General features: G+C 43.9%; 1 protein-coding gene across 3 annotated transcripts in view; it reads left to right on the forward strand.

Annotated features, from left to right (window-relative positions):
* Window positions 1-24,251, forward strand: part of CFLAR (CASP8 and FADD like apoptosis regulator) — a 41,501-nt gene that overhangs the window by 13,833 nt on the left and 3,417 nt on the right. For 2 of the 3 annotated variants that reach the window (XM_053279560.1, XM_053279571.1), the window contains exons 3-9: window positions 2,301-2,412; window positions 7,557-7,692; window positions 12,215-12,300; window positions 13,415-13,460; window positions 14,278-14,330; window positions 17,782-17,869; window positions 23,750-24,227. In XM_053279560.1, coding sequence (XP_053135535.1) covers window positions 2,301-2,412; window positions 7,557-7,692; window positions 12,215-12,300; window positions 13,415-13,460; window positions 14,278-14,330; window positions 17,782-17,869; window positions 23,750-24,227 — 999 coding nt within the window. The remainder of the gene's footprint in view (window positions 1-2,300; window positions 2,413-7,556; window positions 7,693-12,214; window positions 12,301-13,414; window positions 13,461-14,277; window positions 14,331-17,781; window positions 17,870-23,749; window positions 24,228-24,251) is intronic. The other variant, XM_053279580.1, reaches the window with a different exon arrangement.

Genomic DNA, 24,251 nt, shown 5'->3' on the forward strand with positions numbered 1-24,251 from the left:
GAGAAGAATTGAGATATTCATAGAATTCTGAGTTTCTTTTAATGCAAGAATTTTGAGCACCTAAATTATTTTCATGCTGCAATTCTGAGTACGTAAACCTGATACATAAAAATAATAGGTGGCCATGTTGGTGTATTGGAAAAAATCCAAAGGTTGCAATCTGGCAATACCTTTATTAGGAAGAACCAAAACAATACACAGACTTGAGCTTTTGAGTTCACCAGAACTCTTTGTGAGACATATTTAGGGTTGTGCTGCATAAATATTTGGACTTAATGTAGTTTAGTTCTTCTAATGGAAATTGCTTTGTCCAAGGACTCCTGCCTTGCTGGCTTAAAGGTTAGGATAAGAGACCATTCTTTACACAAAGATCCACAATATAGCTATACATGGGAACTTTAACCTGGAACTTGGATCTGTAGTTGGCCAATATACTATTCAGAGGCATACTGCCTCTGAATACTTGTTGCAGGGTAGTAATGGCGGGAGAAGGTGCATGTCTTCATCTCCTGCTTGTGAACTTCCCAAAGGTATCTGGTTGGCCACTGTGAGGAAAAGGATGCAGAACTAGATAGGTCAGCAGGGAGGGGCGCTTCTTCTGTACACGCCCCCACTCAAGGTTTATCTCTTCATTCTCAATCCTACCTCCCAGCTTCTGAGTCAGTGTTTCCCAGACTTCTGAGAGCAAAGGCACACACTCCCCCCTGCCCCAATTAAAATCGGAGTCATGCATCACAACTTAAGGTTTACTTTTAGAGCATGTAAAAGTAAGAATTGTCTGCCCTAACAGGAGTATGTACCTTATGTTTCTGCATAAGTCACTGATCTGACTCCTACCTCAGTTCAGAAATCAGTTCAGAACAACTCCTGCAGAAATGCAGTGGGCAGCTTCCTCAAAATCTGGATAATTCTGTTTCATCTTTGCACTGGGAATGCCTGAATACTCTAGTTGCATCCTCCAGTTGGCTGCAAAAATGCAGCCAAATTATCTTTCCCCAGCAGAGATGCAGCAAGGGGTTAAGTGGGTGCTTTAGACTTGAAGGGACCATGAATGAATTCTCATGGCACACAGTTTAATTCTTAATTCACTTGATAAGTTGGCGATGCTATGCACATATTGGTTTTAAGCAATTCTTCCATCAATTCTTCCATTATCCAAAGATAGAATACCAGATGTTGTAACGATTTGGTTTGGTTATAATTTGTAACATCTGGTATTTTATCTTTGTGTAATGAAGAGATCTTAATTCACTTTTCTAAGTATATCTGCACATGGCTTAAAAGGTTTGTGTGTGTATTCCTTATTATTTTCATTATTATTTAAGAAGAAGAATACATTGGTACATCAAAATAAAAGAGATAAAAAATTAAATTAAAAAATTAAAAATTTACAATATGTACAGTTGGTATAACCATATTTAGCAGGTATATCAATCACATATTACATATTACATATTTTTGATATTTCAATCCATCATCTTCCCTATCATTTCAACCAAAATCTTACTCGGGTTATAATAAACCCTGTTTACCTTAATAGTATCTATAACAGGTTTCCATACTCGCTTAAAATCATATCTATTTAACTTTTGTTAAATATTGTTACATTGAGCTGAAACAAACTCCTCAAGCATATATTCCCATATTATTTTGTACCAATTACTGACATTCAAATTTTCAGTAGTTTTCCAATTACAGGCAATTAATCGTTGTGCTGCCAATACAAAAAACCTTAACAGAATACTGTTATCAAATTTTGTATTACTTCCAGTTAAACAAAAGCAATAACCTCAATTCTACATTAAGTATTAACTGAACTCTAAATTTAATTACTATTTCCTTTTCTACCGCTTGCCAAAATCTTTTAACTCTGGGACAGTCCCACCACATATGTTTATAAGAACCCAATTCCAAACATCCCTTCCAATACATGGCATTAGAGGTTTTCTTTATCTTGGCCAACTTACTTGGCATCATATGCCACTTAGTTAATATTTTAACCCGCTGCTCCCATATTCTAACATTCCTTGTCCATTTTAAAGGTTTATTTAACTTAGCCCAGTTTACTGAATCTATACTACTTCCTATACCCTGTTCCTAAGAAATTTTCATTCCTAACAATGGAGAAACATCAAAATCCAATAGAATATTGTATAATTTGGAAGTTTTTATAGATAAATAAAAAAAACTCTGGAATGGAGTGTTGAAAAATAGGAAGCCAGCATCATTGGGCCAGTTGGGCAGGAGAAATGGAATTTTGCTGCAGGTGGATGAGTTGCAAATGGTGGTTCTTTTTGCAGAGTGCTGCTGACAGAAATCAATGAGGATCTGGATAAAGATGACCTGGATGCTCTTGTTTTCCTTCTGATGGGTGACCGTGAAATGTCCTATGCGAAGATGGCAAAAGACAAGGTGATTTTTCTTTATGGTGATCTCCTCTGTGATTCTAGAGCACAGTACTTCTGTAAGACTCATCACACCTTACATTCAACTGTACTTCTGTAGGACTCTTCATCACACCATACAATCAATGCATTTAGAGCAGGGATTGCAGCTGCTCATAACTGCTGGCCTCAGTGCCTCCCCAGGTTTGTACACATTGCTTTTAAAAGCCTGTCTGCATCCAAAGAATACACACACCGGCTCTTTCACAAGTCATGCCATATGTGTGTAGATTAAGGGGTCAGTAGGTGTGATCCCGTTACCTCCAAGCACATTCATTGAAAAATGTCAAGATGCAAAAGAGGGCAACCAAGATGATCAGGGGCCTAGAGCACCTTTCTTATGAGGCAAGGCTACAACACCTGGGGCTATTTAGTTTAGAAAAAAGACGACTGCGGGGAGACATGATAGAGGTATATAAAATCATGCATGGTGTGGAGAAAGTGGATAGACAGAAATTCTTCTCCCTCTCACATAACACTAGAACCAGGAGTCACTCCATGAAATTGATTGCCAGGAAATCTAGGACCAACAAACAGAAGTACTTTTTCACACAATGCATAATCCACTTGTGGAATTCTCTGCCACAAGTGACAGCCAACTACCTGATTGGCTTTAAGAAGGGTTTGGATAACTTTATGGAGGAGAGGTCTATCATCGGCTACTAGTTGGAGGGCTAAAGGCCACCTCTAGCCCCAAAGGCAGGATGCCTCTGAGTGCCAGTTGCAGGGGAGTAACAGCAGGAGAGAGGGCATGCCCTCAACTCCTGCCTGTGGGCCTCCAGCGGCATCTGGTGGGACGCTGTGTGGGACAGGATGCTGGACTGGATGGGCCTTGGGCCTGATCCAGCAGGGCTGTTCTTATGGTCTTATGATAAGAGAATGATGGGCTAGTAACAGATCTGAACAAGCATTGCTATAAACGGTTCGGGCTTGGCATGTCCCAGAGAAATCCTCCTCCCTGAGTTGAAACACTAAATTCAACTGAGCTGAATTTACCACACCAAATTCAGTCAGCAAACATCCTGTAGAATAGCCTCCTGGGTGGCCATTCCAGATGGCTCATCCATCTGGAAACTATTTTTCCTCCCAGAGGCTCATCAAAGTGTAAGCCTCTTTCACAAATATACTATAGAAAATACTCTTTAGAAATGGGGTTTGTTTTTTAAGCTGTCTTGAATGGGAGATTTTGTGTATTTTGTTACCCTACTTGAAGTGTTTAGGGTGACTAAAAATGAACAAACATAGAAATTGGTCCTTTCTCTTTCTCAAACTGTTTGCATTTTTCATAGAATTGGAGGGGGTATTCAGAGCTAGAGCATCTCCAACAGATGATTGTCCAGTTTCTACTTGAGAATCTCCCATGAGGGAAAGCCCATTGCTCCCTTTGGTCACTAGTTCCATTGCTGAACTGCTCTGGCCATTAAGAAGTTTCTCCTAATGTTTAGCTGAAATCTATATCCTCTGGTCCCATTAGATCTAGTCCTGCCCTCTGGGGCAGCATAGAACAAGGCTTTGCCCTCTACGATGTGACAGCACTTCGGGTATTTGAAAGGTGCTGTCATGTCTCTTCCCCCACCCCCAGGCTTCTCTTCTTCAGGCTAAACATACCCAGTTACTTCAACCTTTCTTTATAGGGTTTGGTTTAAAGACCCCTGACCATTTATGTTTCTCTCCTCTAAACCCATCCCAATTTGTCCACATATTCAAAAGCTGCTGGGTGGAAATATACACAGTTGAGACTCCTGAGTAGGTCTGATTGATCTGAGTAAATGCAAAATAAGATGAAACCATTTCTTCTTGTGACTTGGAAACTATGAATCTGTTAATGTAGCCTAAAATAGCATTGGCCTCTTTTGCAGCTGCATCACACTGCTGATTCATGTTCACCTTGAGATCAGCTACAGTTCTGAGATCCTTTTTACATGTACCACTGCCAACCCAGGTACATCCCACTCTACACCCGTGCATTTACATTTTTTTAAAAAAAATCTATGTGCAGAACTTTGCGTTTCTCTGCAATATCATTTTTGATAGTTTCAGTCTAGTTTTCCATTCCATCAAGGTCATTTTAAATTTTGTTCTTACCTTCTGAGATATTAGCTATTCTTCCCACTTTTGTGTCATCTGCAAATCTGATGAGATGCCTTCCAACCCTTCACAAAACGGAGAGTTCCAGATCTAGAGCCCTGCAACATCCCACTCATAACCTTTCTGCGGATTGATGAGGAGCCATTGATGAGCACTCTTTGAGCATGGTATTCCAATAATTCACCTGACAACATTATTGTCTAACCTGCGTTTGACCCATGCACTCTTCAAAATGTCATGGGAAACTTCATCAAATGTTTTGCTGAAGTCAAAATAAGTTGCATCCACAGCATTCATACAATTCACTAAGCTAGTAACCGGACCCAAAGAAAAAGAGAGAAGTTTAGTCTGTCAGTAGGGATGTGCACGAACCACTTCAGAGATCCACCTCAGGACTGGTCCAGTGTTCGAGCCTATTTGGCTCTGTGTGTGTGTGTGGTGGTGGTGGGGTTACCTTTAAGGAGCAGGGAGGGTGCTCTTACCCCCCCCCACATTTCCCCTGCCGGTGCTGTGCCCCAAATTGCTGTGTGCGGCGGCAACATACCCTCTTGACCTACACTCGACCTGGCCGTTCCTTCCCCCTGGCTCACTGCTGGAAATGGTGGCGGGCCTGGGGGAAGCCTCATAACCCGGCAGTGATCACCCAGACAAACACCAGCCGAGGTTAAGCGAGCCACCGTTATACAAGGAGTCGGGAATGGGGCTTGGCACGGGGGCAGTGCCAGGAGCTCACTTGCAGCGCTTCACACTTGCAGGCTATCCCAGGATGGGCTGTCCTAGCCTGGGTTAGCCTGCGCATGTGAATACCCTTCTTCTTGACTAACCCATGCTGGCTTCTGCTAATCATGGCATTACTATTAAGATACTTACAGACTGACTGCTTTATAATCTGTTCTTGTATCTTCTCTGGTATTGAAGTCAGGTTGATCAGCCTGTAGTTTTCTGGATCCTCCTCCTTCCCCTTTTTAAAGATCATGGCAACATTAGGGTCCGTGTTCCGTCTTGAGTTACCTTGCTCATTCTCCAGAATTTTGCAAAGGTTAGCCACACTGGGATTTTAGGTGTTTCCCATTTTTATTTCTTATTGGAATTTTGTTTCTGGCCACCTTTGTAGTAGGAAGTCACCAGCCATCACCACTCTTCCCCTTCTCCTCTTCCTTCAGGTGGTAGTTGAGTCGCCTCTGTCCTTAAAGGGTCCAGAGAGTCTTCTTTTGCATCTATTATAGCTTGCTGTAGCTGACTTCCATTAGAATACTTTGAGCCATTGTCATTGGAAAGGTACTGAAAACAGTTTTTTTAGTTCCAGTGGTTCAGAATGCCTTCTGATTCTCCTGCTCTCAGCAGTCACTCTTTTTTTACAAATCTAGTCTTCCCTCCTCCTCAATCTACTCCTGCTGTTGTCCTTCATCTGTGTCCTGTCCTAATGATGAGGCAAGGGTGTAGAAACCTGCTTCTCCAGTCCTCTTACTTTCTCTTGCAACAGAGGAGCCAGCTTACACTTTCTGCTGGTGTACCTGTGGTGCTTTCCAGCAAGAAAACAAGCATAGCACATAATTGCAAGTTATGTCGAAGAGCCCTCATCGTCCATCATATGACCTCTTGTCATGTCAACCTCTGCCTGTACTGATGGAGTGGCCCTTCCTGTCTTTCTTCCTGACAGTTCCCTGAGGTCCTGTGATGTGGTGCTGTTTGTTTAGGAGATTATATTACATTTATTTTATACGTTTATGTACCACTAAAGCATGTCTCGAGGCAAATGATTGATTGATTGAGTGCTGTCAAGTCGGTGTCGACTCTTAGCGACCACATAGATAGATTCTCTCCAGATCTGTCTTCAACTTGGCCTTTAAGGTCTCTCAGTGGGGCATTCATTGCTATCGTAATCAAGTCCATCCATCTTGCTGCTAGTCATCCTCTTCTTCTCTTTCCTTCAACTTTCCCCATCATTATGGACTTCTCAAGGGAGCTGGGTCTTCGCATAATGTGTCCAAAGTATGATAGTTTGAGCCTGGTCACTTTACACAGAGTTAAAATACAGGAAACATGACACGTGCCTTTGGGCCCACTGGTGCATTCCATGTTACTCATGAAATGGCAAGAAACCCAAGCCCCAGTGAGCTCATGGTGCTCTCTAGAACTTTCAACAGAAGCTGCTGGGAGAATGTGCACGCAAGCTGCTACCTCTCCAGATCTCAGCCTCTGCCTTTTAAAAAAGCTCTTGATAATGCAGCTGTGTCCTGCATTGGGATACTGAAGGTATTGGCTTTTGTGCCACTGATTCTCAGAGAGGCTCAGTAGTGAGATAATGAAACCATGTTGATGGAAAGCAAGGCCATTTGGGGGATTATCTGTTTAATTTACCACCAGTAGCAGGGAAAACCCTTTAAATTTCCCAGTCCTTCATATTCGCTGTAGCATATGAGGCAGAATTATCTGACTGGCTGAGCAGTGGGAGAAGAAATGCAAATTATCCTTCTAAAAGAGCTGCTTTCTGCTTCTAAGAGCTTTAAACTCTTTTGCAACTCTTGATTTGATGCGAACAACCTTTTAGGGCCTTTCTTAAAACAATTTGTCCTAAGATGAAGGCCAGTGTGACCCAGTGGATAAAAGTCTTTGACTTGGAGTGAAAAGACCCAGGTCCTCAAACTCTGGTAATGAAAGGTCTTCTGTTCAAACCACTGTGTCTTGGACTCAGTTTTTCATCAATAAAATGAGAATATCAAAGGAATTTTGGTAATACAGTTTGCACCCTAGGGGTTAATTAGCCTTCTGAAAATTAGTTCTGTGGTCGTGGCTTTATATTGGCAACAGGAACTTCTGGACTGGCTTCCTGTCATAGACATACTGATGCCGCTGTTGGCCTTCCAAGAGAGAGCACAGGCATGGAAAATAAATGCTTTTGTCTTGATATTCTTTGAAGGTTTCAAATCAGCTGTACTATTCCCCCATTTCGTCTGACCTGTGAGTGTCTCAAGGGTGTGCATTGTTTGGTCTGCTGTTTATATGTTTCTTCTGGCTTTCTAGAATTTCCTGGCAATTATAACGGATCTTGAGAAGTTAGACCTGGTATCACCAGATCAGCTGGATTTTTTAGAAAATTGCTTGCGGAACATTCACAGGAAAGACTTGGCAAAGAAAATCCAAAAATACCAACGAGAAGGTAAGGTTTGCTGTGTTGCCATTCAGCCCTTTAAGGGACCAGTTCACAGAGTGCACTACTCTGGCTGACACCAGTTGCTCCCATACATGGAGTTACATCTTACGTAATTGATGCTGAAACCTGATGTATACTTACTTGGGAGTAAGTCTCATTAAATTCATTGAGACATAGTCCTGAGTAAACATAGGAGTGTAAAGTGGGGAAGGGACCTTGGAGGTCTTCTGGCCTAACTCTGCACAGTGCAGAAAACTGCAGCAACCCTGACAGTTGACAGTCAAACCTCTGTTTGAAAGCTCGAGAGAAGAGCCTACCATTGCACGAGGTAGGCTGTTCCACTGTTGAACAGCCCTTAACGATTAGGAAATTCCTTCAAATGTCTAGCTTAAATCTGCTCCGTTGTAATTCAAATTGGTTCTAGTCCTGCCTGTGGGAGCAACCTAAGTCCACTCCTTTCTTGCTAGGAAAATGCATTTTTCTGACAATGGAAGCACTACCTTCCGTTTCTGGGGGTTCACCTCCCATTGTGCAATCCTTGCCAGCACTGGCTCCCTCGGTGCCGGCCCCAGCCCCTGGCTTGTCTCTCTTGCTCTGCCATGGCAGCAGGAGGAGGGGAGAGATAGGGAGTGTGATTGAGGGTACATTGTGTACATATGCAGGAAAGTTACAGCAGCAGTGGCAGGAGAAGGAGAGAGCAGGAGATTGGGGAACCTGTTGACCACAGGAGAAGGGAGAGGAGGAGGGAACTGAGAGCGCATGGGGAGCCTGAGGAGAAGGGGGAGGAGCAGGGGCAGGGAGAGAATGCGAAGGGGGAGGAGGGAAGAGAGAATCTGCTCTGCAGAGGAGAGAGAGAGAGCATGCTCTTTTGGTGACTGTGGCAGAGTATAGAGGGGAAATCAACTGTACATGTAGCAGGAGGCCTGGGTTGAAAACAAGAGGAGGGGACAGCAACTGGAATTTATTTTTTTTAAGATGTGGAATGCTCTAGAGAGGGCAGCATCCAATAAAAGAGGAGAATGTAGAGCACGGCTCCTCAGTTTTGGCCATCCTGCAGATGTTTATTTATTTTATTCATTTATTGTTGCATTTATATACTGCCTTTCGTTAAAAGACAACCCCAAGGTGGTTTACAAAAGTTAAAACATACTATAAAAAGACAATAAAAGTATTAAGCTAAAAAATATAAAAACAAACCAAATTTAAAATCTATAAAATACAAGCATAAAAACGATACAACAGGTAAAAACACATAGAAGCAGCATTAAAAACGATTATGTAAAAGCCTGGATAAAAAGCCAAGTTTTAACAAGCTTTCTAAAAGCCGTGATGGAGTCTGAGGAGCGAATGGCCTCTGGGAGAGCATTCCAAAGTCTGGGGCAGCAACAGAAGAGGCCCTGTCCCGAGTGCACGACAGCCGGGCCTCTCTCATTGTTGGCACCCGGAGCAGGGCCCCCTCAGATGTCCTCGTCAAGCGGGCAGCAACCCTTGGGAGCAGGCGGTCCCTCAAATACCCTGGGCCCAAACCGTTAAGGACTTTAAAGGTCAAAATGTTGGCCTACAACTCCCATAATCCCTGACTATTGGCTATTGTGGCTGGGGATTATGGAAGTTGTAGTCCAAAAACAGCTGGAGGGACAAAGTTGAGCAGCCCTGATGTAGCGATTGGTGGCAGTTAGGAGACAGAGACGAAGCAGAGGAGACCTGTGGTCATTTTGAGGAGAAAGAGGTGGGGGGAAGAGAAGGAAATTGAAAGGGAAGAAAGGAAAGCCGGAGATGGAGGGAAAGCAGCCAAGGCTATATTCCTGACTCCCACCAGGAGTGTCTGAACCCAGCCCCAAAACAGTTGTGATACATTCATACTTGCTTCTGAGAGAGAACAACTGAGGGACAACTTGATTCTCCTGAGAATTATGTGGGTGTTTACAAATTTGATCTTGTCTGGAAGTCAAAAGGATCTGAGCAATATTCCATCTACCACATTGTTGGGTTTAAAGTGCTATCTGTAAGTGTCATTATTTAAATCATTATAATTGGTTATATAAAATATGTACTTCAAGTGTCTGTAGATATGATGCTTACAGGTGAAACTCGGAAAATTAGAATATCGTGCAAAAGTCCATTAATTTCAGTAATGCAAATTAAAAGGTGAAACTGATATATGAGACAGACACATTACATGCAAAGCGAGAGAAGTCAAGCCTTAATTTGTTATAATTGTGATGATCATGGCGTACAGCTCATGAAAACCCCAAATCCACAATCCCAGAAAATTAGAATGTTACATGGAACCAAGAAGACAAGGATTGTAGAATAGAACAATATCGGACTTCTGAAAAGTATACAGTGTACTGTGCTTGATTGGCCAGCAAACTCGCCTGACCTGACCCCATAGAGAATCTATGGGGCATTGCCAAGAGAAGGATGAGAGACATGAGACCAAACAATGCAGAAGAGCTGATGGCCGCTAATGAAGCATCCTGGTCTTTCATAACACCTCATCAGTGCCACAGGCTGATAGCATCCATGTCATGCCGCATTGAGGCAGTAATTGCCGCAAAAGGGGCCCAAACCAAGTACTGAATACATATGCATGCTTATACTTTTCGGAGGTCTGATATTGTTTCACCTGTATTTCATTATAAGTTCCCATATATTCATATATTACTATTCCCCCCCCCCTTATTTATTGTTCTATATTTACTTAACTAGTAAATTTGTTTCCCTTATTGTTGTGTTCAACTTGTTCTTAAGTGAATTCTGTGGATCTGTAAATTTTATATTTTATTCTCAGGGCAATCTAAACCAGGGAAAATATGAAACCTTTATAAATGGGCAGGGCCTATGAAAATAGTTTCTTCCCACAGGAAAAACAACAGCCTGGGAGTTCTACTTAGGTTTACATCCCAACAAAGGCTACATAAAGTTTTACAAAGTTTTCCATTGTACGCAAATTAGTCTGCAGTGAAAAATGTACAATGACCCCCTGCCCCCAGCAACAGAAGGTCAGACAAACATTAGCTTCACATGTGAGAATGCTTTAGGAATTTGTTTTATAATTTTTTTATTAAAGGGATCAAGAGACTTGAGTAGTCTCTAGACAAAGTTCTTAGGGGCATGTGATTTTCTTTCTTTAAAAGAAAAGTTTTACTGAAATCAGAATCACAAGGGCATGTTGTTGCTCTTCTATTCCAGTAAATATTTCTGGGTCTTATGATGGTATTCTGAGAAGAGTATATTATATTAAATTGTATATTTGCAGTTAGGTATATACAATGGGATTTAAAAGGTGGCTGTATCCATTACATTAGGATGGTAGTGAAATTAAATCATGGAATGGTTAAAGCAACATCTCTCTGTGGAGTGTGTTCATGTTTTTAGGTTGCACTGAGCACTTTGTCAGGCAGATTAGAATCTTACATCTTGGCTATCTGTATTTCTATATCTTATTTATATGGAGGGAGAAGTGAGTCAGGGGAGAGCATTTTTCATTGTGGGTTTTTGTTTGTTCAATGTTGCACCAAGCTTTTAAGAAACATTTCTGAATGCAGAGGATCACTTTTGCATTCTCTCTCTCTTTTTATATTTATATATATTTAAAGCAGCAGTAGCAAAAGGTTTAGTTCAAATTTTCTTGCAAAAGAAGCAGTATTTATATCTTGCGTACCCTTAACATATTTACTTGAAATTCTGCTCTAACAATAATACTTGGCCATTATACATGGGTTTGGAGCATTCAGAGCTTCACATTTATTTGCTTATTAACTTGCTCCTCTAGGAGCATCTTAGATACATTCAGTGACATACAATAACTCAGTAAGCCTTACAATAACAGCCCTGTTAGGTAGGTCGCTATTATTAACTAGCCATTGTATCCATCAAAAAGGACAGCAAGACTTGATTTTCAGTGCCTTTCAGACACTCTTCTCTTTGGGTCTACTCTGGACTAATAAGTCTTGAGAGAAAGTGAACTCCCTCATTTCTGGGCTGGCACTGCTCCACTGCTCATTTCTGCTGCCCCCTCATTGGCCAGGGTAAGTGCCTCTTTCCCTTTGCCTTACTTCAGGCAGCAGAGGCAAGTAGGCTGCAGGGATTTGCTGCTCTGAGCTGCTGGAGCTCCATCCCATGGATGACGGCATCAGGGGCAATGACTACTGCTTGGGCTCTATGATTTTAGACTTAACAAACCACTGTTTGTAAAAACACTTGCTAGGAAGTACATTCTCTATAAATAAACAGGATTTCCCAGCCCCTCCCTCAAATAAATACTTGAATCTGATTAGAGACCACAAACACACAATGCATCAAATTGAACAGTACTTCTAACTGTATTTGTCCTTCACAGTTCTGCGTGGTTTTGACCTGTAAGAATGTTCAGAATTTATTGTTGCAGGAAGATGCTGGGGGCAGAGGGAAATATCTATCTAGTGACAGCTGGCAAGGGTGGTGTAATTAGATGGGCTGGAGTGGAAAGGCATGCTCTAATGACTCCGGTTGGCATTGCTGAGAGCCTCTGTTCAATTTTCAGCTCCAGTGCACACCATTGGCACTCCGGCTCTTTATGCAAATGCACTCCAAGTGCTTCCTAAGCTGACTCTAGTGGACCCTCCAGGGGTAAGTATGAAGTAAGGCAATAGAGTTAAATGGTTGCCAAGAAATGCTTTCAGGATAAACTGTCTTCCCAAGCATACCAGTGGAATGCCAGTTAAAAAACATTGCTGGTGATTGTGAATCAACAAGTTGGTTGCGTTAAGACCTCTGACTCGACTTGGCAAGGTGTAGCACTCCACTACCCTGCTTCAAGCTTGATTGGAGAGCATGTGCACAATGTATGAATTGCAGCTGTGCCCGAATAAGGTGGATCCCCCCTGCCATAGACTTGCATTGTCAGCGGATAGGTTACCAGCATCAGACATCAAGGAGAACAGGGAATAACAGACTTAACCTCCCGGTCGGGAAATGAAATTGTTTGGAAGCAACCTAACAAAGATGCCTTCCTTTTAGAAAGCTCTGCTAGTCTGTCTGTCTGTCTGTGTATACACTATATTTCCTGCCTTTCATTATAAATAGCCATGTTACCCAGCATTAAAGCCACCCTGGAAGCAATAGTGCAGTCAGTATATGCAGAGCAGCAGCTCTAGCAAGGAAAACATTAAAACATAATAGAAAGAGCCTAGCAAAGTAAATAAAGTGGCTTCCGAAACAGGAGAGCCTTGACCGGGGCGGTCAGCCCAGGGCTCTCCAGAGATCCTTCCCTCCCCAACTGCAATAAATTGTGGCTGGGGTGATGGGAATTGTAGTCAAGCTGCAGCTGGGAAGCCTTGGGTTGGCCACCCCTGGTGTTGACCATTTATCTGAAGATGAAAAAAGAGGGTGGCAGCCTAACCTCCTTCAGAGGGCAATTCTACTGATGTGATACCACCACTGAGATGGCCTACTTGTGGCATGTGCTTCAGGTGTTTTGGACCATGTCTGTATAGATGCCTGAGGGCCTAGCTGTGGCACAGGATTGGACCTGTACTGCCTGCCTCCCTTGCAGTGCACTGCTGATTGTTTGCCAACTTTTTAGATTACACCAAGGCAGGGGAGGCTGCATCATGCACTTGAATTGCATTCTCTCATACTTTCAGGTATAGTTAAAGGGGCATGATGCTGCAATCTTTTTTTTTTTAAGCAAGAGATGAAATATGTTTTGATGCTTCCCCACCCCTTTTTTTAAAAATTGCAGATTGTGAGCAAAGGGAGACTGCTGAATGGACCATATGCTACCAATGGTAAGCCCTGTCAATCCTTACAGCCCTGGGCCATCAGTTCAGGCCTGAGGTTTTATGAATATCTTACACTGATTTAAACTGAACATTGTATAAGATTGGTCAGGGATTTGAACCGGGATCTCCCATATGTAAATCCAATGTTCTAGCCTCTACACTCCACTAGCCAGTACACCTTGCTACCTAATAGTTGGGTTGATGACCTTCACACATGAATGCACACTCCCCTCCAATTTCTTATATTTCTTAAAATCTATTTAAACAGCCACAGCTTCTAAACACCCTTCTGGTTCACATGCATCTACCTGGCAGCATGGTGAGGTTTTCCTTTTTATTAGATAGAAATTCGCAAGCTTTTAAGAGACTGGCCAGCTAAAATATTGCTATATTGTATTGCAATAAATTTTATTGCAATAAATTCAATAAATTTTGCAATACTTTTTTTGCAGTAAAATTGCAATAAATTTTATTGCAATAAATGTATTGCCCTTAAAACGTATTTGTTTGGCCTGGCTTTCCAGGGTTTTTAAATCGGTTTTAATATTTTAACCCGGTTTCAGGGTTTTTAATTACTGCGATTGTTTAATTGTTGTTTTAAAATGTTTTTAAATTAATTGTTGTTATATTGTGTTTAATTTTTGTTTTAGCTCTTTACTGTTTTAATGGTTTGTTTTAATTTTAAACTGAGTTATTTTGGAAGAGAGGTATAAAAATCAAATAGATAAATATTGTGCATGTCTTTGTGCTTTAAAGTAACCAACATTGACATTATGGGACAATACAAGTGTACTGTAGCTAACTTCATTGTATTTTGTCACAGCAGCAGAACAAGTCCAGATATCCATACCTGAAACAGGAAGAGCCCTAGCTCAGGTATTGTGTTATGTAAATGTATGGATTTATGGATTTATTTATGTATATATTTATTTTATCACATCTTTATACCACCCTATATAAAAAAGGTGGTTTACATTCAAATCAAACAACCAAAACCTAAAAATTATATAAACGTTAACATTACCATAAATAAAACCTTAAAAAACCAAACTAAAAGTCTGATAAAACAGGTGTGTTTCAAAAGTCATTTAAAAACAACCAGAGATGGGGAGATCTTGATTTCATTTGGGAGTATGTTCCAGACCCAGTTTTGGGTCTCCACCAAGCAAGCAGGTGGCAACCACAACTGGACCTCCCCCAATGATCTTAAAAGGCAGCGGAGTTCATGAAGATGAAGGTGCTCTCTTAAATACCCTGGTCTCAAGCCATTCAGGACTTTTTAGGTAATAACCAGCACTTTGCATTTTGCCCGGAAACTGATTGGCAGCCAGGGTAGTTATTTAAAATAGGAGCAACTTGATCTCTACAGGTGGCCCCAGAGACCAACCTAGCTGTCTCATTCTGCACCAGTTGCAGTTTTTGAACAACGTACAAAGGCAGCCCAACATAGAGTGCATTATAGTAATCAAGCCAGGATGTTAACAGCATATGCACCACTGTTTTAAGGTTGTTTGTCTTGAGAAATGGATGTAGCTGGCATATCAGCTGAAGGTGATAAAAAGCACTCCTGGCCATTGCCTCAACCTGAGATATCAGGCAGAGGTTTGGGTCCAGAAGTACTCCCAAGCTGCATACCTGATCTTTCAGCAGCAGTGTAACCCCATCCAGAACAGACAGATCTAAATCACTTCCAGCCTCCCACAACAAGTACCTCTATCTTGTTTGGATTCAACTTCAGTTTGTTAGCTCATTACCAATTCCAAGTAAGCATTTAGAGAGGTTAAGCCACCTCCTGACAAAGATGATATGGAGAAATAGATCTGGGTGTCATCAGCATATTGATAGCACCCTGCACCAAATCCCATGGTGATCTCTCCCAGTGGTTTCATGTAGATGTTAAAAAGTATTGGAGATCGAATGGAGCCCTGTGGGACTCCATACAATAGCTCTCACTTTGTAGAGCAACAATCTCCAAACAACGCCATCTGGAATCTACCTGAGAGATAGGAGCAGAACCACTGCAAAGCAGTGCCTTCCACTCCCAGCCCCCTCAGGTGGTCCAGAAGGATACCATGGCTGATGGTATCGAAAGTCACCAATAAATCCAAGAGGACCAACAGGGTCATACTCGTGCTGTCGGTTTCTAGTTGGAGATCATCCATCAGGCCAACCAAGGCATTCTCCACTCAGATAATCTGCTTCTTCCAAAAGTGACAATTGTTGAGAAGCCACCACGCTCTCAATCACTTTGCCCAACCAGGGAAGATTTGTAGACAGGCCAATAATTGCCTTGCTCTGAGGGATCTAATTCAGGTTTCTTTAAAAGTGGCCTAACAATTGCCTCCTTGAGAAAAGGAGGATTTCTGCCCTCTCTCAGAGAGGCATTGATGATACCAACAAGACCCTCTCCAACAATTTCCCTGCTCCATTATCCACAACCAAATTGTGGATAATTTCTGTTTTATTTTGAACCAACCTGGCATTACAAAGAATCAAAGGGAGGTTCTGTGGGTGGTTGGTATTGTTCCTCAAGGTCAAAGAGTTGGCAGAGATGGAAGGGGTAACAGCTATTAAGTTTCTGATCTTTCTTCCCCTATAATAGTCTGTTGCCCTGCCAATGCCGCATCCCCACCACCACCGGAATAGCCACTCCATAGGCACCAAACACCACTCCAAATAAACCAAAAGACATAGCTATATCAGGCCAGAACTACATGTAACAAAGGAGGTATATCTGATGATAGCCCTGTCCTACCCCAGCCCTCACTCCCATCTCCGAAGGCTGCCACCAAAGGGCAACTGGCTGTTGGCTGTGCCTATGTGGCATCGCCTTGGCTTTTAAAACAATCATGGCTGCAATAGACTTCTCCTCCAGCCAACAGACCAGCTGAAAAAGGTCTTTCATTGAGCTGGGAGAGGCCACAGACCAGGGCAAGTTCTGTCTTGTGAGACATCAAACAAACAGAAAGCGAAAACAAAGTTCCTCCAGCCCTGCTTCCAGTTGCTCCCTCCAGGAGGTTCATTTCTCTTAGGTGGTTCTAGGTTTGTCTTGCCTTTTGCCTCCTTGGTTTTTCATGCCAGTCTATTTTCATAACTCTTTGTGAGTTCTTTATGCCCTTAGGCCATTCCCCCTTTACAAATAATGTTTTGCACTCCCAAACTGTACAAATAAATAAAATTGTACACGAGGCCTGGAAACTTGACTAGTAAATGAGAACTTGGGGCTACTTTATTTGTTCATTTGGCCACCAACATGTCTTCACATGATCATCCTAAAGCATGTGCTGGCCAACAGTATCATCGAGGAAGTCCAGTGTGATAGGAGAATAGGAGTTAGGAATAGGAATAGGAGAATAGGAGTGTGATAGGAGTTGCAGACATGAGGATGGTTTACAAAGAGAAAATCTAGCCCCAAATAACTCTGTGAACCAATCCTTTCTGAAACTTTCACTCAAAACCATGAATAGTTGTGTGGGAGAATCTCAAGGGGTGCTTCGCACTCTCATGCACATCTTGCAGTGACTTATGGTTGACTCAGCCTTCCATCAAGGTTGACTCAGCCTTCCATCCTTCCGAGGTCAGTAAAATGAGTACCCAGAATGTTGGGGGCAATATGCTAAATCATTGTAAACCGCTTAGAGAGCTCCGGCTATAAAGCAGTATATAAATGTAAGTGCTATTGCTATTGCTATTATGCCTTGGAGTGAAATGTTATTAACTGCTGCCATTGAAATACATTCTGAGTGTTGAGGTGAGGTTGTCCATGAGTGTTTGATCTGTGATGGTGGTTTTCACATGTCCAAGTTATTGAAGATGAAAGTCGCTGAGTGTAAAGCATGTGACATGAGAGCTTGCCCTCCAAAGCCTCCCAACAGTCTTCATGGCTGTGCAACTTCAGTCCTGGGCACTTTCTTTTTAGAAGAAAAGAATGAATGGGTTGCAGGGAGTCTTTATGAGTGGCCAGATGATTAGCCCTTCCTGAATTAAACATCCTGCTACAGTAAAATAAATTAACTGTTCCCAAACCTTGTATGTTTTTGGAACCTTGCTAAATCTTGTGAGGTTAGCACGGGGTAAGAGCTCAAAAACCTGTCCATAACAGAACTAAAATGAAACCTGCATATGCATGGACTTCCCCAAAACAATTTCATTTATGAAGAGTGAGTGACAGTTTCCAACACACTGTCACCCTCAGCACCTTTGCTGTAAAATGTTTCTTGTCACTCTGATTAAGATCTGAGTTAGGTGCTGACAGGGAAGTAACTGGCGCAAGGGCGAAAAGGGTCTGTGGATTGGAGAGGAAAGTGTAATTCTGTTTTGTCTTCAGAAATCTTTGCAGGTTTCTGATCAGTACAGGATGCAGAGCCGGCCTGTAGGAATATGCCTGATTATAGACTGCATTGGCAATGATACAGGTAAGTGCTAAAAAAAATCAAAATCACCTTTTTGACAGATTCTCCTCATATGTGATAGTTTAATACAGTCACCCCTCGCCAAAGGCAAAACCTTGCCATTGGCAAATTTGCAGTTGGCAAGGCATGAAAGTCTATGGGAAACGGGGTTGGGGAACTGTGTCCACAAAAAGACCTAAAAATAAAGGGAAAAAATACAAATAAATTGCTTTAAAAAATCACCAAAAATCCTATAATATCGCCAAAAGCCACCAAGAAGAATGAGTAGTTGAACCTCTGGAAATTTTTTTTAACTCCCCCAAATCACTCAAAGACTTTTTAAATTGGCAAGGATCACCAAGAGGAATGAGCAGATCAAACCTCTGAACCCCGCAAAACAGCTGAAAACCCACCATTTTTAAGCTAAAAAACAAAAAAATCACTAAAAAATCTTGCCAGCCGTGGATACTTATTTTGCAGTTGGCAAGACCTGTCACGATTTCCCATTCACATATACTCAAAACCATGGCTGGCAAGGAATGACTGTACACTGAATCTCATAGGCTCCCATTGTCTCAGTGTATAACAGAAACATTGTTTGGGTTGCAAAACAATGATGCCTAACAGCTCAAGTTAATAATTAAGGGCTTGGCATTAATCTAGTGCCCTTGCATGGGCAAAGTTCTAAGCAAATGTTTTCTCTTATTCATTCATTGTCACAAAAATCCCAGGTGCCCTTCAGGAAGAGGAAGCTTAGCAGTCACTAGATCATCAGATCACACACAGTTTAATCAGATGATGTGATAGTTTCAGAGTTGAGAACTTTCCAAACTCTTGATTCCTCCCCCCTCCCACCTCCCCACTTTAGGAGCTAACTTATAGAAGCCTATATTTCATCCACCAGAAATGGAAAATGGCAGAGGAGGCCTTGCTACAGCCTAGCTGTTTTTAACCTTGAAAAAAAAAGTGGGGGTGGGGGACTATCTTGGTTCTAAAGGAAAGGAAACTTTCAGTGTGCACAGAGAAGAAAATCTGAAGCATAATCATGAAATGGTGGAAAAACTGATTACAGGGAATGATGGGAGCATTCTTGGTGTTTAGCATGACTCTTTGTTTTGTTTGGTTAGAGCAAATGTGGGCAAACCTGGCCCTCCAGCTATGACTCCCATCTTCCCCAGAAACAACAAATTGTGACTGGGGATGATGGGAGTTGTAGTTCAGCAGCTGGAGGGCCAGGTTTGCCCGCCCCTGGGATAGAGGAATGTTTTCCGGTACAGTGGATGAGCACTCTGCCTCTCAAGAGGTTCTTTTTCTTTCTTTTAAGCATTTATAAACTGTGTGCATCTATGTGTATGTGTATGAGCAACCACAGTCACTATTGATCACAGCGATGTGACTATCTCTAGGTGACTGTGATATTCCCCTAACCATATTCCACACAGTAAGTGAGCTAAGTGTGTGTGTGGGGGGTGGGGGTTAGGTGTACATCATCCTGTTGCTTGTAAAATGTGAATGTTTGTTGTGTGGAAAACATTGTCTGGAAATGCCTCCGCATGCCTTCTTACACACGTTGACATATATTTGCCATTCAACATGTGTCTGAGAAGAAAGTTGGGGCCTTTGCCCCCCACCCCCAACTTCTGATTTCAAGGCTGAGCTTCACTCTTATTTGTCAGGACTTGCTGAAATCTGGAAGGTGCCAAATAGGTTTGAATCTGATCAGGACTGGGCTTGACACTAAGCTGACTTGATAGGTTTCTTAAGTAATCCATTTGTAGAGAGAGACTTGGAAGGTCCCATTACCTTCTGAATTAATCTCTCTTGTCATTCCCAACTGTTTGCTAAGTCTGCCTTTCATTCCATCACAAACTGTTGTGGAAATGATCAACCAGAGTTGGGCAGCAAGAGGACAGTCTTGCACCACAGCCAGCTGTGTTGAACTTGCCCCCTATGGGTCAGGGTGGAAAACTCATTTCAGATTAATTTACTTAAGTTCATGTAACGGGGATTAGTTACTCCTTGTAACCACCTTGCTGGACTCATAGTTTGGGCTATTTAAAGGATGGCGAAAACCCTGATGCCCCACCCCCTGCCAAGTCTAGCCTACTTCTGATTGAAGCAGTATGTTTATAATCTGTGCTAGTGGTGTGCACGGAACCACGGAGGCGCGGTCCGGCACTGGTGGGGGGGTCTAGCTTTAAGGGCGGGGGGGTAGTATTTACCCCTCCCGCCACTCTTCCCCTTCTGGCGCTACAGTTAAAAGTGAAGTTTTGCGGGCGGCAGCGTTCATCCCTGCTGCCCTTGCCCCAGTCGTTGCCTGGAAGTAGAGTAACGTACCAGCACGGCGCAGCGCACGCGCACGCACAGCAGCAACGGGTGTGCGCCGCGACGGGCGCATGTTTGCTGGTACGTTACTCTACTTCCAGGCAACGATGGGGGCAGGGGCAGCAGAGAGGAATGCTGCCACCCCCAAAACTTCACTTTTAACTGCAGCGCCGGAGGGGGAAGAGTGGCGGGAGGGGTAAATAATACCACCCACCCTTAAAGCTAGACACACACCCCCGTGCCGGACTGGCCAGGTTCCAAACCGGTTCGGAAGCCTCTAACATGGCCTCCGGACCGGTTCGTGCACACTACTAATCTGTGCTGGTAATTGTGAATATAGAAGATGGGGTAATTAAATTTTCCAGGTTGGTCAATTCCAAGCAGAATCCTCCCTTAAGGTTTACTGTTGAAATCTCAGGTTGTTGTGTTCTCCTCTAACCTTCATACCTTCCTGTTTCCGAGCTTGAAAGCACGTGATGTTTTGAGGACTTGCCTGTGGTTTTTGTTTTTATGAAACTGAACTGAAACTTGGCATCATTTCATATAAAGAACAAAAAATAAGTTTCTTTTGTTCCCTCTGGATTTTTTGTGGGCTGGGGGTAATATATGCACATGCAGTTTTCTTAAAGAGGGGATGCCCAGCGTAATCTTTGTGCATATGTGTGGGCGTGTGTGTCTTTTGGATCAAGTTTTGAAAGTTCAGCCTAAGTCTCTTACATAAGCAAATCTCTTGAGGGCTTGAAACATGCTAGTGGAACACAACAATAACTAAAAATAGCACATGAAGAGCAAAGACCATTGAGGCCAGTTTGTGCCTCAGGGAGCCTGAGAACAGAAGGAGAAATGTTTGTGAGCATCTCTCCTCTGTTTCGCATAAGAAGTTATCTTTGGAGATGAGGCAGTTTTATTTACAGCTGTACGTATCTTGACAAAGATATTTGTGGGATAATTATTGTAAGGATTCCAGTAACAGCAAATGAAGAAAAGTATAATTTATAGTATCTCCTAATCAGTGTAAGTTCTTTCACCCAATTTTATGGGTTGTGTTCTTGTTGAGATACAAAAATGTTGAAACATTACTTTCCCAATGGTGAAAGTCTTAAACACGTTTTGATATTATTTCAGAGTAGGATTTCCTATAGTGGAGTACCTCGCCCTCTAGGGAAGTACAGGAAATGGAGGAAGGGTGTACCTAAGACAAGCCTATACAACTTCTGATGCACCCAGTATGAGTGGCCTTAAGGCCCGCAGTCAGAAAAAGGAGGACCACACCTTCTTGTCTGACGCCTGATAGGGATGAGCCCGGACCGGTCCGGAGGCCATTTTGAAGGCCTCCGAACCCGTCTGGACATGAGGGCGGTCCGGCGGTCCGGCACTGGTGTGGGGGGCTCTTTAAGGGTGGGGGAGGGTGTACTCCCCCCCCGCCACGTTTCCCCCGCCGGCGCGTTCGTTTAGTAAAGCTTTTGGGGCGGCAGGATACCTCCCTGCCGCCCCTTCCCCCAGTCGTCGGCAAAAGGCTTCACAAAGCCTTATGCGTGTGCGCACATCACGTCTCTGTGTCACGCGCGTGTCGCAGAGACATGACATGTGGGCGCGATGTGCGCACGCGCAAAAGGCTTTGTGAAGCCTTTTGCTGATGACTGGGGGAAGGGTTTACTAAACGAATGCGCCGGCGGGGGAAGCTTTACTAAACTAAGCTTTAAAACTAAGACTAAACTAAGCTTTACTAAACTTTACTACTAAACTAAGCTTTACTAAATGAACCCGCCGGCGGGGGGGGGTAAAGTACACCCTCCCCCGCCCTTAAAGAGCCCCCCACACCAGTGCCGGACCGCGGATCCGTGAACATCCCTAACACCTGAAGCCTTGGATGGTCCACTGCTGCCATTGCTCCTTTCTACTGCTTGGTAAGCCAGAGCCCAGTTGAAGACAGTGGTGGAGAACAGTGGAGACAGCAGGCCATCCTCCTGTTGGCACCATTTAACAGTTCCCAGATGTCCCCTGATGCAGCACTGGGTTGCTAGTACATCTGGGAAGTGTCACATGGTGCCAATGGCAGGAGGAGGATGGTTAGCAGCAGCTGCTGCTTCCCATGGCTGCTCAGTAAGCCAGAGTCCAGTGGGCAGGCCTGGTGAGCAGCCATGGGAAGCGGTAGCAGATGAGGGGAGTCCTTCACCGCACCACTTGTAACAACTCCTTCACACTGCACCTAGGGATGTGTATGGTCTGGAGCAGTCCGGACCAGCACCGAAGGGGGGCCTTTCGTTTAGGGTGGGGAGGGCTTGCTTACCCCTCCCGCCTCTTTGCCCCCGCCAGAGGCTGTATTGTATCTAATAAATGGGGCGCTGGAAACCAGCCGCCCCCGCCGCTCCCCCCCCCGCGAGCGGATTAGGGGCAAAAATTAGTAAAGTGCTGCCGCCGTCCCAGCCACCGTCCCTCCCCCCGAGTGCTCACCGCATTGTTTCTTAGAAAAGAGAGGAGCCCGCCGAACAGAGCTCCTCTCTTGGCAAAGTCTGTGAAGCAACTGAGGACTGGGGCGAGCGCGCGCGCGCGCGCGATACGACGTCTAAACTTCCGCCGGAGGCCCGGTCTAACCGGCCTCGTCCCGCTGGGTAGACCAGGCCTCCGATCGCCGGAGGCCCGGTCTACCCGGCGGGACGAGGCCGGGTAGACCGGGCCTCCGGCGGAGGTTTAGACGTTGTATCGCGCGCGCTCGCCCCAGTCCTCAGTTGCTTCACAGACTTTGCCAAGAGAGGAGCTCTGTTCGGCGGGCTCCTCTCTTTTCTAAGAAACAATGCGGTGAGCACTAGGGGGGGCGGGACGGTGGCAGTACTTTACTAATTTTTGCCCCTAATCCGCTCGCGGGGGGGGGGGGTGGCGGGGACGGCTGGTTTCCAGCGCCCCATTTATTAGATACAATACGGCCTCTGGCGGGGGCAAAGAGGCAGGAGGGGTAAGCAACCCCTCCCCACCCTTAAAGGGGGACCCCCCACCCAGACCGGGACCGGCCAAGTCCGAACCGGTCTGGAAGTTCGGAGGCCTTTAGAATGGCCTCCAGACCGGTTCGGACACACCCCTAACTGCACCATCGGTGCATAATGGTGCCAGCAGAAAAACTAATTGGGCAGCAGTTGGATGAGAGTCGTCCTTCAGCGGACAGCAACAGTAGGCAGCAGCGCAAAGGAGGACTCTCATCCAGCTAGCTCAATATTGTCTCTGTTGACTCATGGCAACTCTCTAGGGTTTTAGACAGGAGACTCTCCCACCCATACCTGGAGATGCTTAGAGTTGAACCTGGGATCTTCTGCATGGAAAGTATGTGTGCACTCACTGACCTCTAGCCTCAGGCATGTCTTCACAGGCACAGAGGCTAGAAATTTGCTTTTTAAAAAGATATGAAAGCTTGGGATTCTCAGGAGGCTGGATTCTATGCCCAGTTTCATATTGTTTGTGTGCCACCCCCTCTCCTGGTGGAATCCTAGCATGCACAAGGTCTTCACTATACAGGACTCAAATTACGTTTATTGTAAAAATGTATCCATGCAACAGTCTTCTTTTGTTTGTTCTTCCTTTCTCCAGGCACGCTGGTAGACACCTTTAATACGCTGCATTTTGAAGTTCATTGTCGGCCATTCCTCAATGCAGATTCAATGATGCATGAGTTGTATACAGTAGCAGGACTGAATGAACATAAAGACTATGACTGCTTTGTTTGTATACTGATCAGCCGAGGGGATCATCAGAGCATCTTCTGCACAGACCACGTCGTTCCTGGATTTCCTCTGGAGAATGTTAAGAGGTTTTTTACTGGTGACACATGTCCTGGTCTCTTAGGAAAACCAAAGCTCTTCTTCATCCAAAATTATGTTGAGTCAGGAAATCAGCAAGAGAACGCCAGCCTGTTAGAGGCAGATGGAAATCTGTGTACTATCCCCCAAGTAGCGGACATTCTCTGGAGCCAGGCTATGTTGGATGCATCGACTCTTGACAGATCACCAGACGCATCCTCCTACTATCTGTCCGCTCTAACAGAGCTCTTGATTGATCCACACAAAAGGTAGATTTAAAAATAATAATAATA

Source organism: Hemicordylus capensis, chromosome 1, assembly GCF_027244095.1.
Source record: "Hemicordylus capensis ecotype Gifberg chromosome 1, rHemCap1.1.pri, whole genome shotgun sequence".
Lineage (NCBI taxonomy): Eukaryota > Metazoa > Chordata > Lepidosauria > Squamata > Cordylidae > Hemicordylus > Hemicordylus capensis.